The sequence below is a fragment of the Eurypyga helias genome, unplaced genomic scaffold (genome assembly GCF_000690775.1).
Source record: "Eurypyga helias isolate BGI_N326 unplaced genomic scaffold, ASM69077v1 scaffold6386, whole genome shotgun sequence".
NCBI lineage: Eukaryota > Metazoa > Chordata > Aves > Eurypygiformes > Eurypygidae > Eurypyga > Eurypyga helias.
Genome location: NW_010258506.1, coordinates 48,424 through 62,263, shown reverse-complemented (window position 1 = coordinate 62,263; position 13,840 = coordinate 48,424). Strand labels below are relative to the sequence as shown.

At 38.9% G+C, this 13,840-nt stretch overlaps 1 protein-coding gene across 1 annotated transcript in view; it reads left to right on the top strand.

Moving 5' to 3' along the window:
• The window catches only part of ARFGEF1 (ADP-ribosylation factor guanine nucleotide-exchange factor 1 (brefeldin A-inhibited)), a gene marked incomplete at its 5' end in the record, with an annotated part of 65,733 nt that overhangs the window by 13,734 nt on the left and 38,159 nt on the right, over positions 1-13,840 (top strand). The window contains 6 exons of the mRNA XM_010154357.1: positions 3,071-3,250; positions 4,007-4,280; positions 4,812-4,925; positions 5,576-5,748; positions 6,853-6,986; positions 9,703-9,937. Coding sequence (XP_010152659.1) covers positions 3,071-3,250; positions 4,007-4,280; positions 4,812-4,925; positions 5,576-5,748; positions 6,853-6,986; positions 9,703-9,937 — 1,110 coding nt within the window. The remainder of the gene's footprint in view (positions 1-3,070; positions 3,251-4,006; positions 4,281-4,811; positions 4,926-5,575; positions 5,749-6,852; positions 6,987-9,702; positions 9,938-13,840) is intronic.

Genomic DNA, 13,840 nt, shown 5'->3' with positions numbered 1-13,840 from the left:
AAACTGACATATTTTAAGTGTCTGTGTTTCAGTGTTATCTTTTGGAATTGGGTAAAATAAATCTTAACTAAATTTAAATACTTACTGTATTGGGCCCAAACAGTCATGCTTTGGAAAACATAGCTGTCTGTTTGTGCCTGGGTCCTGCTTGTTTTCAAGTGTTACTGGTGGTTTGGTTATTTTTTTTTTTTTTTAAACTAGCATAGACTAAGTTCTCCAAAGTTAATTCTGTTACAGAATTATGAGTGAAAGATTAAGGGAACTTTCTGTTTTGGCCTTTCAGGATGTTGATACACAAAACCTGAAAAAGAAGAATTCTGAAATAGAATTCTGCACAGATGTGCAACCTTTTCAGCCAGATCTGAGAGTGCAGAATCTAATCACTGGGAGTTACCTGCCTTCAGGGCAGTCGTGTTTGCTTCTGAAACATGTAGGGAAGAGCTGGAGAAGTCAGCAGAGCCATGATTGATATGAGTAGCTTTGGGGATAAATTTTGGACTGTGAGATTACTGTGGTGTAGGGTATGTAGATACCTTACCTGATCAAAAGTGATGTGCAGCTCTAATTAATGGGGTTCAGCATGTTTTAACTCTGTTCGTGCAAGTCTCACGAATTCCCCCAGGAATTTCTAGCAGTAAGGTAGAGGTGGAACAGTAAAATTCTTAATGAAAGATAAGTGAACGTGTTTGTATAATGAATGAAAATGTGGAAGGGACAGGTGGTGAATGGTTCAAATGTATAAATAGGTTTTGGTGGCAGACTCACTGATACAGAGATCATAGAATAGAATCATAGAACAATTTGGGTTGGAAGGGACTTTTGAAGGTCATCTATTCCAACCCCCCTGCCATGGACAGGGGCATCTTTAATCAGGTTGGTCAAAGGCTTATTGAACCTGACCTTGAACAGTTCCAGTGATGGGGCATCCGCAACCTCTCTGGGCAACCTCTTCCAGTATTTCACCACACTCAAAGTAAAAAAATTCTTCCTTATGTCTAGTCTAAATCTACCCTCTTAGTTTAAAGTCATTTCCCCTTGTCCTATCGCAACAGGCCCTGCGAAGAAGTCTGCCCCCATCTTTCCTATAAGCCCCCTTTAAGTATTGAAAGGCCACGGTAAGGTCTTCCTGAAGCCTTCTTTTCTCCAGGCTGAACAATCCCAGCTCTCTAACCCTATCCACATGGGAGAAGTGCTCTGCACTTGGCCTTGTTGACCCACATGAGGTTCACACGGGCCCACTTCTCGAGTTTGTCCAGGTACCTCGGGATGTCATCCCGTTCCTCAGGCGTGCCAACTGCACCACTCAGCTTGGTGTCATCTGTAAACTTGCTGAGGCTGCATTCAATCCTACTGTCTATCTTGCTGATGAAGATACAGAACAGTACTGGTCCCAGTGTAGACCCCTGTGGGACATCACTTGTGTCTGATCTCCATCCAGATAAGGCCCTGGATTTTGTTACAGCTTTTATATGCCCTTTTCCCTCAATGATGCTTCCATCAGAAGAAGCAGGGTATCAGTTAGCTCTGTGGAGGTGTTGAATCATGGCACTGAGAGGATAAGAATGAAGAATGGTGGTATGAAGTTCAGCTTAGCACTTCCTTGTTTTTAGAAGGCTGGTGACTTGTAGACTGAATTTTGGGAGCAAAAAAGAACAGTACCAGTGCTCCAAGACTTGAGTTCTATTAATGATTCCATTGTCTACCTCTGATTTCTTCAGTTGATTAGGTGGTTTTTTTTGAACCATTTTTCTTTTTAATAAAAAAGAGACATCCAGTGGTGAGTATTTAGGCAGTACTGCTTTGTAGATTGTAGCGTGAGATGCTGTTTAGTGGTCACGTGGATAAGAGTCTATACTCTCCAGCAAGAAGTAGAAGTACACTCATCCATATATGTACCTCCCCATGTTCACTGATAAGAGAACTGAGCACCACAGGTAGAATACAAAGGGACCTTAAGCAGTTATCTGGGAGTAGAATTCAGATCTCTTCAGCAGCAGCTCAGTGAGGTGGGTCTTTGATTTTCTTCTTCCTGTTAAGCTGTACAGTGATTTTTAAAGCGTTTGTGAGAGCAGTGGATAATCTTTATCCATGTGGTGGTGCCGTCTGTGGACAGAGGTGCTAACAGTGTCACTAAGAGAAATGAGGCATTGATTTGATGAATAAATTACACAACCCTTAAAATAACTTTTAACTGTGGTAAACTTATAAAAGTATGAGCTTTCCAGTTCTTTCTTACTTGCCCTTAATATCTCATTAAATCATTAATTGTGTCAAAGTCTATTATGCGTAAAATTCCCCGATTTCTTCTACTGGAGTACAATGATCAGTATAAACATTTTTGTTCTGTTGTGGACCTAGCTCTTCCCCTTTCATTCCACTCTCCAATGTGCACCTCTGACAGTGTCTTCATAGCTCATCCTCAGCTTTCACCTGCCTCTTTCTGCTCTTTAATCCAGCTTGCCTCTACCTCACATAGAGATAATGTGTTCCTTAATTCTGTGTTACCTGATCTTTTGGAGTTTTATTTGCATATTTTATTGGCTTAAAAAAAAAAAAGGCAAATGTTAGCTCAAATGGAAAACAAGTGAATTTCTGCAGAGAGGGCAGCAAAATACTGTAGCATCTACCCAAAGAGAGTGTTTGGAAAGGTTAGTTGTCCCAGTGCCTAATCTCATAGTCAGTCTTTGTTCTTCACATTTACGTTTATTTGTAAAACAACTTTTGAGCAGTTTGGATTGCTTTCCATATTTGGTCTGTTGCCTAGAAAAATCTTGGGTGACTTCTAATAACTACCTGTCTGCTAACTCCATTGGTTACGTCTTGCGATTATATGCTGTGAAACCTGTATTTCCAAGGTACATTTGGTTAAAAACACTCTCAATTTAATGTAACTGGTACGGGTGATGTTCCAGAATGACAACAACAGTATATGCAAAAAGTTAATTAAACTGCAGTTCAAGATACGTACTTGGTTATATTTTAGAAGTACTTCAGATTTTATATATATTCATTTGCAAACTTTTCTTAAGTTTTGACTGAAAAACATATATATGTATGTGTGTTTATTTAGGCTTTGCTCACTGCAGTAACATCTCAACACATAGAAATCCACGAAGGAACAGTGCTACAGGCTGTAAGAACATGTTACAATATCTATCTAGCAAGCAAAAATCTCATCAATCAAACCACAGCCAAGGCCACTCTAACACAAATGCTGAATGTCATTTTTGCACGTATGGAAAACCAAGCAGTGAGTATCTCAGTCTCTTTATATTAGAAAATAGCTCTTAAAAGCAAACCATATTGAGAGGTTTGTTTTGTCATTATTATTAAAGTGTTTTGGCATTCCTATCTTATGTACTTTTGGGGAGAAAAAATCTGTTACCTTATGTTGTTTTTTTTGTGTTTTACGCTCTGAAATAGGTGTGAAATTTGTCTTTCGGGGCTGGGGGTAGTGTACAGGATTTAAACTTCTCATGGTGGTCCTCTATATTTAATGGATGTATTCCACTTCGGTTTCTATTGTCAGGCTGTCCAGAGGTGCCACGCTGCCTGCATAAGAATGCATATGGAGTACATTAATGTTAGCGAAATGCTCCAGTGCTGTTGTGATGATTAACACCACAGTAGCAATTCATGATTAAAACAAAACAAAGCAAAAAAAAAAAAAAAATCTTTCTAGTCACATAGTAATATAGACAAAATATACAAATAATAAACTACAAACATAGTATGTGTACTGCAGTCATCCCTCTTCTGCAGTGAGGGCTGGTTAAGTGCAGTGAGTGCAGCGTGCATAGCTGGGGGGCAGCTCTCTTGCAAAGGTTTATCCCGTGATATTAAAATTATTTGTAGCAATACAAAGGATGTATTTTCTTAAGCTGTTGCAGCTTTATGAAGGCAGTGTGTAAGCAGAGACAGTACAGATTTCATGTTTATAAAATGCTGTATATAGTATGTATACAGCTCATTGTTTTGTTTTGATGTGACTGCAATGTTGTTGCAGCTTCAGGAAGCCAAACAGATGGAAAAAGAAAGACACAGACAGCAACACCATCTACAGCAGTCTCCAGTAAGCCATCATGAGCCTGAGTCACCTCAGTTGAGACATATTCCAACACAGACTGATCAGCTGTCCAAAGAGCATGAGAGAGAGCTTGACCACAGCACAAATGACGTGGACAAGAACCTTCAAGAAGATATAGAGGCAGAAAATGGATCTGATATTTCTAGTGCTGAAAATGAACAGACAGAAGCCGACCAAGCCACAGCAGCAGAAAGTAATCAGTGTGTATTTCTGTTTCATGGAGGGAGGGAGAAGGTCTGTAAAAAGAAAGGCGTGAGGAGTGTCTGCTTTTCCCCTCTCCCACATCTGGAGTCAGACATACATTTTCAAATAGTTGACTGATGCAAAATGCCTGTTGTCCTTGTTTTTGCTGTTAAACTTTATCAAGAGTATCTTAATCCTACATTCTGTTGTAGTCACTGTAGCAAAGATTTCTCTTTGCATCTGTGCAATATTGTGAAAGTTTTGAGAATCTCACAACCGGTGACTTTTCACTGTTTAATGTACGTGAAAATACAAAGTTGATGTCTCTTTGTTGGCATAAGCCTGTGGATTAATTACCATATATAGGTTAAACTCTGGAGTGCTTATGTTTTGCAAATATTATTTTCAAAACATTCAAACATGGCTTTCTTAACTGTATACTCTCCTATTAATTGAATTTTTAAATATTAAGGGCAAGTGAAAGGTCTTAATTTCTGACTTTTTCATTGATATTTATTTGGGTTTGTTGTTCTTTTAAAAGATCTTTCCAAAGCTGATGAAGGAGCATACGATGGTGAAAGCAATGAGTATGAAGAGAAGGCACAAGAAATTGTTGAAAGCATCGTGCAGGAAATGGTGAACATAGTAGTTGGAGGTATTATATTAACATCTGTCTGGTCAATAGCTACTGCAGCCTGAATATTGCCATTAAGGATTATTTTAACATTCCTGAATATTTAAGTAAAATATGGCAGTATTTAAATAAGACTTCCTTGCTGAAGAAAATGCTTTTAGTTGTCTGACCTTAGCTGTGCATTATTTAACAGGAAAATGGACAAGATTTCATAGATTAATTTACAATCTCTATGTCGAAGACTAATGTTCTTTTTAAAACACAAATCCTCATTCCTTTTATTTTTCTGTTTTGCGTCCGCTTAAACTCTTCACAGACGGGTCTGTCCCTGCAGTAGCAGTGTAGCACTGCATTTATCTGTTTGTTGGAAACTGTGTCAGATCAGGGACTGCCCCATCCCCAGTACTTCTTGGAAACTTGGTGCAATGGTGAACCTGGCAATATAAAGTTATAAGTGTTGTTTTATTATTATCATTGTGATTTTCATTAGTGGGAATTAAGAGTATTTCGAATTTTTCTAGGTATTTAATGCCATGTGAATTCTCTCTGAAGCTCCTACTCACGATACTTCACTTCTCATTGTTTACTCTTTAAACCTTAGATTTATAAGCTTTTTTTAATTTGCATTCTGATGTAACATTTGTTTATAATTTTTATGTCTTTTCTGATAGATGTGGAAGGGACTGCTGAAAGTGCAGGTGGTGATGGCACAGTTGTATCATTAGAGGATGGCAGTGACAGTGAAAACATTCAGGCAAATGGAATTCCAGGGACTCCAATTTCTGTTGCTTATACACCATCTTTACCTGATGACAGGTTATCTGTCTCTTCCAACGATACTCAGGTACAGATAGTTAAAAATTAGGAATTACTGAGTAAAGTAAGATATTTTAAGCATTGCCCAACACTTGTGTAGAGAGTGTTTAATTTAATTCCATAAAATAAGTTGCTCAGATGAATTTCAAATATTAACTCATGTTCTAAGCATTACTCTATTTTAATGCACTATATAAATTCAATTGTTGTAAGTAAATTTTGCATGTGATGCCTTTTTTTATCCTAGCATATTTTTAGCTGCCCCACAGAGCGTACTGATCCATGCTTTTTGAAGTGCTTCTCTGAAACTATAAAGCTAACATTCAGCATACATAGTGAAGAACATAGCCAATTGCAGACATACTTGTATAATTTCAGTGTGCTCTTTTCAAACGATAAATAGCAATTTCAAGCCTGTAGCATGATATTACTGCCATGATTTCATCTGAAACGTTTCACATTTTAGAGGATTCAGCCTTCATTAACAAAAAAAGATGTGCAAATATACCTCCTCTGTTGTATCAGATACCAGCATGTATGCACTGTCAGCTGACAGAGGGTATCTGCTGTCATTGTACTGAGTAATTAGGTTTGGGAATAACAGATTTTAAGATTAAAAATTAGCTGTAGTCACATATACCATACCAATGAAAGATTAACATGAAACATGTTGCTTACACAAGGTACAGCAATACAGAATTGCAAGAATTTAATATTGGGGTGATTATTGTTCCATAGAAATTTTACCAACTATATCTTACCACAAATACGTAACTACTCACATTCTATTAAAATGTCAAGGTGTGGGGTTTTTTTCTGAGCTAGTTATCTACAGAAAATGTCTGAAGGCAATTCCCTGCAAGTTACCTTACTTTAACTTGACCTACTTAATTTCATGACAGGCTTTAATTAATTCTGACTTTTTACTGATACGGCAGTTCTTACTTGGGATTTTGTTCTTTTTATCTGGACTGCAAAATACTTTTATTTTACTTCAGTCTTGAGACCATGAAGGTATAGTGAGTTGGTTATATTTGTATAATATGTTAACTTCTTGTTGCTAGGAGGTGGGGATTTCCCTAGACACCCTGCTAATGCAAAATGGAATACTGAAATATGTTAACTTCTTTAGGAATCTGGAAATTCTTCAGGACCTACCCCTGGTGCTAAGTTTTCCCACATTTTACAAAAGGATGCCTTCCTTGTATTCAGGTCACTGTGTAAACTCTCCATGAAGCCCCTGTCAGATGGACCGCCAGATCCAAAGTAAGTAGAATTAAGAGCTCTCATAACAAATCTCCTCTATTTGAAAATAAAAATAATTAAAAATATTTTTTAGGGTCCTCAGTTATTGAGGATATAATGGTATGGTAAAAAGAACCTAGAAACTTAGGTACTTTTATGTTTTAATGCATCTTTTGTATGTTAAATGGAAGTGCTGCTACTCATCTACCTGTTTGTGAGTTTCTTAACAATGTCTATGCTTCCTCTGAGTGCATCATGTTCTTCCTAGTTGTTCTTTGTAACACTTTTCAGAAAGGTTTGTAAAGGTCTTCAGGTATTTCTGGTAATGGCTAATGTTGTTTTGCTTTTAAGTTGTGCCTAGGTTCGTAACTGTTGCTGTTTGTGCCCCACAGTCTCTTACATCTCTTGCATGTTGGGTGTCCAGCACACATACCCAACTCTACTTCATCGTAATATAAGCTCCTCGCTTTGAGTCTGATACTGGTTATGATGAATATAACCAGTTCTCTGAGACTAAGACTGTCCATTTATTAAAGGCTTTAATGGATGAACTTCCTCTGGAAGAGCAGCAGTAGTTAACGAGGCACTTGGAGCTGAATCCATGGAGTCCTTCACATTCGTATTAGGACTGATTTAAGCTCTTCATATAGAACAAACTGGAGGAAATGGCATTTAGGGCAACAAGAATTAGCTGCAGAGGCATTAGAAGACGTCGTGTGTTTGGAGGAGTGCCTAGAATGTCTCGGTGGTTCTGAGGCGTTGATGGCTTTTTGAACTATTACAAATGTGCTGTAATTGGGAGAGGCGGCGTAGGATATCTACAGCAATTTAAAAAAAGTCTTGTCTGCCTCTTTAAAATCATCTTTCCAGTGAAATTAGCTATGACATCCCTAATGAAAATATTTTTAAATTCTAAGTAACTGGACATGGAGCTTTAGTGTAAAATCACAGGGCTGGGAGTTGGGATTAAGGTTGTGCTTCCTGGGAACCTGCTTCTTGTCTTCTATCTCCTTTTTCTCTGGAGTAAAATAAGATAGGGGAGAAGTGTCTTGAAGGTTGACTTACTAGATTTTAGTCCTTGTTTTAAGTTAAGTGGGCTTTACACATCATACAGAATTGGTAGGGCCAGCGAGTTAGGACTTCAGTTACGGGCTGACACTTGCTGGAGGTAGGCAGTATTTAAATTTTTATTTATGATTGAAATTCTCTTCATATTTAAATTCTTACATTTCATACCAAAAGTTCGGTCTGGTCGTGTGGCATCTGCACACTTGGTACAATGTGATGCAAAAACCAAGCCTTTTGCATCAAAGGAGATTGCTGTGTCAGGTTCCAGGCAGCGGTGCAGTGACCAGAGCCAGGCGCTCTCTTGAACTCCCACCGAGAGCTGTTTTAGGGCATTCACTTAGACATGCAGCCTATTAGGAGGAATGGGAGAGACTAGTTCCTCACTCAGTTTGACTGGTTATATTTTGCTTCTTCAGACAAGAAGTGTAACCTTGGGATTACATCCTGTGAGTTTGAAGTGTTTGCAGCTTTATTGCACCCCCACCAACCCACTTCGTTTGCCACCGTGCAGGAATCATTGACTTTATTTGCAACATACTTGCTATCAATTAGCATTTCTGTTTGTAGCTAGGCTGGAGTTCTGGTTTTTTTCATTAAGCTCCTATCTTTGCAGCCCACAGCAAACACCCCACTAGTGTCTGTGCCACGTGCTGACTTGGGCTCTACTCCATGAACAATTCCCTGTCATTGTTCCTTATGTCTCGTAACTGTTCTCTGTCGGTGGGTGGTTGTTCAATGAAAGCTGTGGATTGTCTTGTTGGGAAAGCCATTTGTGACTGTACCTGCTCCTCAGAAGAGCTGTAGTCTTTTTTTGAGATGGTCAAAAGAGGGAAGTAACGTCAGGAATCTGAGGAAAGAATGCTATTTAAATTGCTTTATATATTCACCGATGCAGATTTCCTTTACACTGTTGTGTGGGGGTTTTATTTTGTTGGGGGGGAGGGTTGGTGGTGGTGGTTTTGGGTTTTGACATGAATTCTAGCTTACTTTGGTTTGTAAGAAGCATGATGTTACTGTGGAGCACTTGACAGCACTGCAGTTGCCTGACTTTGCTATTGCTGTGCTTTAAATAGGCATGTTACATGCCTTAGCCGCTCTTGGAGTGGGATGGGGCCAGTGACTGATAAACAATATAAAATACTGTCTTTGAGAAAAGAGATTTCAGTGTTGGGAGGAAGTAGGTCAGGCAGCACAGCTGTTGTCTTTATGGTCCTTCAACTCTGTTTCCATACTGGTGGAAACATGAAGAGGAGGAATTTCCACCTTTTGGTAGTCAGGGTTCCGTAGATGGGCTGGATATTTTAGATGGGATCTTCCAAAAATCCATTAAAAGGGAAGAATGCTCCCTTCATCCTCTGGCTAAGCTGGGCAGCGTTGCCTACTGTTGCTGCTGTATCTGCACTACTGTGCTGTCCGAGAGAGTGGCTCAAAAGGAAACGGAGAGACACAGTAGCTGGAAAAGATTATTCTTGCCCACATTCTTTGCTGAAGAGCAACCACTTCAACAAAAAAGATCAACAACTTTTCTACATCACATTGTCTCAAATTTGAGTTTATTTCCTGAGCGTTCCACGTGCAAAATCATGGTGGTGTGTATTGACTTTTCAAGAAACTGTTTCGTTTTTATGACTTACACACCGAGCTGATACGCTGTATTGTTTTATTCTAGGTCTCATGAACTGCGATCAAAGATTCTGTCATTGCAGTTGCTTCTGTCCATTCTGCAAAATGCAGGACCTGTCTTCAGGACAAACGAGATGTTTATTAATGCTATTAAGCAGTACCTTTGTGTTGCACTGTCAAAAAATGGAGTCTCATCAGTTCCAGAAGTTTTTGAACTTTCACTTTCCATATTTCTTACCCTCCTGTCAAACTTTAAGACTCATCTAAAGATGCAGATCGAGGTATGTTGTGTGAATTTCTAATTTAAGGTGCAGGGGGGATGTTAGGTGAATGTTTGTTTATATTTGTGTGTAGCTTGGCCTTGCTTAGAGAAAAGTGTTTTGCTTTCTGAGTCTCAGCCGTTGCGTCAGAGTTGCCAGATATTCCCATGCATAGAAGCTCCTTTTCACCCAGTGGCAATGGACTTGCAGTGATGCCGTTGAAAAACCCCTTTCGAATAAAATAGCTGCATTCCCTTTGGAATACTTAGATTAAGTAAGATTTTCTCTGTAACATCAGAAGTCATGTGACACTCGTGGTAGTGGTGTTTGGTGAAGTGGAAGGTGATGGAAAAACTTTTGAAAGGCTGTTTAAAAAGAATTGCATATTTTAGCTAGAACACGAAATGAAGTACCTAATAAAGAAGTAGGCCATTTTGGTACTTAAGAGTAAACATCAACATAAACTAAGAAACTGTACAGTGCAAAACATGCTTTGATTGAGGTAAATTTTAGCTTACGCTATGATTGAGGTAAATTTTTACAATTGTAACTTATTGTGTCCATACTCACTACTGTTATTGAGTTAGTTTTCTTTATTGAAAGGCTAAGTTTTCTGTTGGCTGTGGCATGGTATTATAACAGAATGTGGCCAAAACTCAGAAATCAGTAAGTTTATGGGTAAGCTCTGTGAACTAGTGTTCAATAATGCTGTTATGCAGTGCAGAGCTAAAACTGCCTAGCACAAATTAAGAAAAGGAATACACTTACAAAACGCCTATGTAATACATGGTTTTGCGAAGGAATTATAGAATAAAAAATTAATGACTTGAAATGCATCATCACTTCTCTGTAAGGTCACTTGACCAGATCCTCTAGGGAAATCCCCACTGTTTGATTATTGTAAATATTTATCTTTCTATATCAGGGCCTACATCAATGTATGTCCTGAATAAGGTAATCTCATTTCTTCAGGTCTCAAAAGGTCTACACACGACTGAAGCTGCTTGGACCATAAGTAGACATAATTCCGTGTTCTTAGCAATAAGAGTTACCCAAGTCCTGACAGACATTGCACATTTTCTCACTGGGTGGATATATTCTGAGTCGTAGGGGAAAGAAAGGTGTATGTAGCAGCTTTGTGCTTGGCTTCTAATCCTTGTGCCATAGGGTGTGAGCACTCTCCTGTGTGTCCCATGTGTTAAAGATCTGAATTCCATGGTGAATAGAGAAGTAGTATGCACAGTGTGTTCCTGCTCTTCATTTTGGTAATTTTATGTTTTGGGAGTTGATGTGAATGCTGAAGCCTACAGATTTGCCCTGTCAGTGTGGAGGTTAAGTACATGAAAAGGTGCTTAGAAATGTTGATAATGTTGCTGTTACAGAGACCTTGAATTCAGGGATTTCATCATCTGTGGGTGTCATTGTATAAGTTGATATGTTGTGGCAGCTTTGGAGGAAGAACCTCATTTTGCCAGTACCGTGTCAGAAGGGTACTGTGTTCTTATCAATTACCAAGTTATTTTGATGCCTTTTTGGGTAAGAAACAATAGGTTTTCTATTATTTCCTTGAGTATAGCTTGGATAGAAATATAAGTTTGGTGATTGATGTAATGTGCCTTGAAAAGAAATTCATTTTGAAGACTTTCAAGACACACTGTGTTCAACAAGCCTGTAGTGCATATACAGTGTTCAGCACATCAGACAGACTGGGCCGAGCTGCTCTTCTAGTCACACAACCTGCTTCCCGGAAAGTGTTGGACCCGCTGTGTGTTCTCAGAGCGTACAAGTCAGTGCGTGGGTGGTAAACGCATTGCAATCCGGCTTCCCTGACAGAAATGTCATGAGCTTCCATTGCTGCCATCCTTTCCCCAAATTCCAAACAGAAAATGAAGATATATCTGAGGAAAATTGGATATAGGATACCCTACCTATTGTAGCAGCTTCTAGAATATGCTAAATTAGGACCATCGCCACATAGCAGGGCTGCATTTCCTCCTCACAAATATGAAAGGCAAAAGCTTGATGCTGCCAAAGTATCCATCTCTTACGGGGGACAGCAGTTTCTAGAAACTTAGTCTTTCCTGCTTGTGAGCTAAGAATTATTCTGCTTTCAGCTACTGATCCTAAAGGTTATTCAAAGATGTGGGTAGACAAGTAGATAACTTCACATTCAGTTTGTGTCTTGGAGCTGTAAGGAGAGCCATATGCTCTGATTTATAATATGCAAAATCTATATATTTTGGGATTGAGGCTGCTTTCTTCATCTGTCTTAAGACATTTTTGGCATATTTTAAAATAATAGTTTCAGATTCTGGTGAATATGACCCTCCCTTGGTTCTTTGACTTAAATATACAGCTAACACTGCCCTCGTGAGTTTGAGTCCTACCTTAATTGTGTTGTAACTGTATGTCTGAATGGGTCAGTGAATATTTGCAGCAAAATCATGTCCTAGGTATCAGGGGGTTTGGGGTGTCATTTAGCTATGCTTACCATTACCACCCTTTCATAACTCTTAATAAGCTATCTTAAAACTCTTACTTTCAGCTGACCAAACTAAATAATTAGCCTGTTTCTAGTTGACTTTTCCAATACACTAGGGAGAAAGTCTCAACTCTGTGATATGAATTGCCATAAGTTACGTAGTGATAGCATTTTAAAATTTCTGAAGCCTTTCATTCCAAGATGTGCTTGTCCAGAGTTGTCACAGGAAGTAAGAAGTAAGCTCTGTCTGAGGAGCAGAGGGTTCTGAAGTGCCTTCATAGTATGCAGACCTTCCAGCTAATTTCTCTTCTACCTTAGATTTGGGTTTATTTTTTATACTTGAAACCCTTTTCTCTGCTCCATCAGTGGCTTCTTTTTTTTAATTCTCTACTAGAAAAAAAAGTTTTCCTGATTCCAGAGGGTATATAACATTACTGTCATTCAGAAAAAAGCAAATATGTAACTTAAGGATTGCTCATAGCATGACCTTTATTAAAATTTTATGTCTTCCTCTGGATTACGTAAAGTTGTGGCTAAAATCAGTCGAGTACTCTGGAGTATATTTAAGCACTTGAAAGTCTTTGATCTTATGTGTTGAAGCAGATATGTTTCATAGGGAAACTTTCCTTATTAAGCTAATAACTGGGATTGTGCTGTTTGCCTCTCTCTAGAGGCCAGTAAAATGGAAATCTTGTTAGCAGACTTTGCTTGTGGAAATAGCTTACCAACAGAGTTGCTTAAAAATCAGTGTTGTTGCTTTTCCTCAAACATGTGACTTAAAGCGAAATTGGCCTTATGGTTATCTCTACCTGGCTAATAGCATGAAAATCTCTCTAAAAAGTCTGTGGTATAAGGGAATCGGTAATATGAAAAACAAGGGCAGTTACATACTTGAATGTTTACGTGCTGTTGTCAGCAACATTCTGAAAAAAACCCTGTGTTGGTGGATTTGGTAACCACAACTGGCTCTGGAGAGGTGAGCTCTCACAAGTACAGGTCGGTGATGTAACGCTGCGTAGGGTGATGGTGTAATGCCAGGTAGCAGTGCACCTTTTGAGTTCATGTGCTCTTGCAGCAGTTGCTGCAGCTGAGGGAAGAAGTGAGGAAAAGCCTGCCCTGGCTGCTAAGCATGCTCAGCTGAGATAGCCAGCCTACAATACTAATGGTTTTAGTGAGGAATTAATTGAGAGGGGCTATAATGGTTCATGTTCCAAACAAAAGCATCTATACTGAGGCAATTTCAGGGAAAACTGCTATCTTTTTAGGGAAGAGTAGCTTTCCTGTTAATGGATCTGCTGCATTTTTTATGCTGTGCCTGACCAGTATCCTCCTTCCAAGAATCTCATACCGTAGAGTGATTCCTTTCTGTGAAGATGTTTCTCTTCTAACGAAGGTCCAATACTTTAAGTTGGCATAAATGTCTGTTTGTTGTGTTTGTGCAT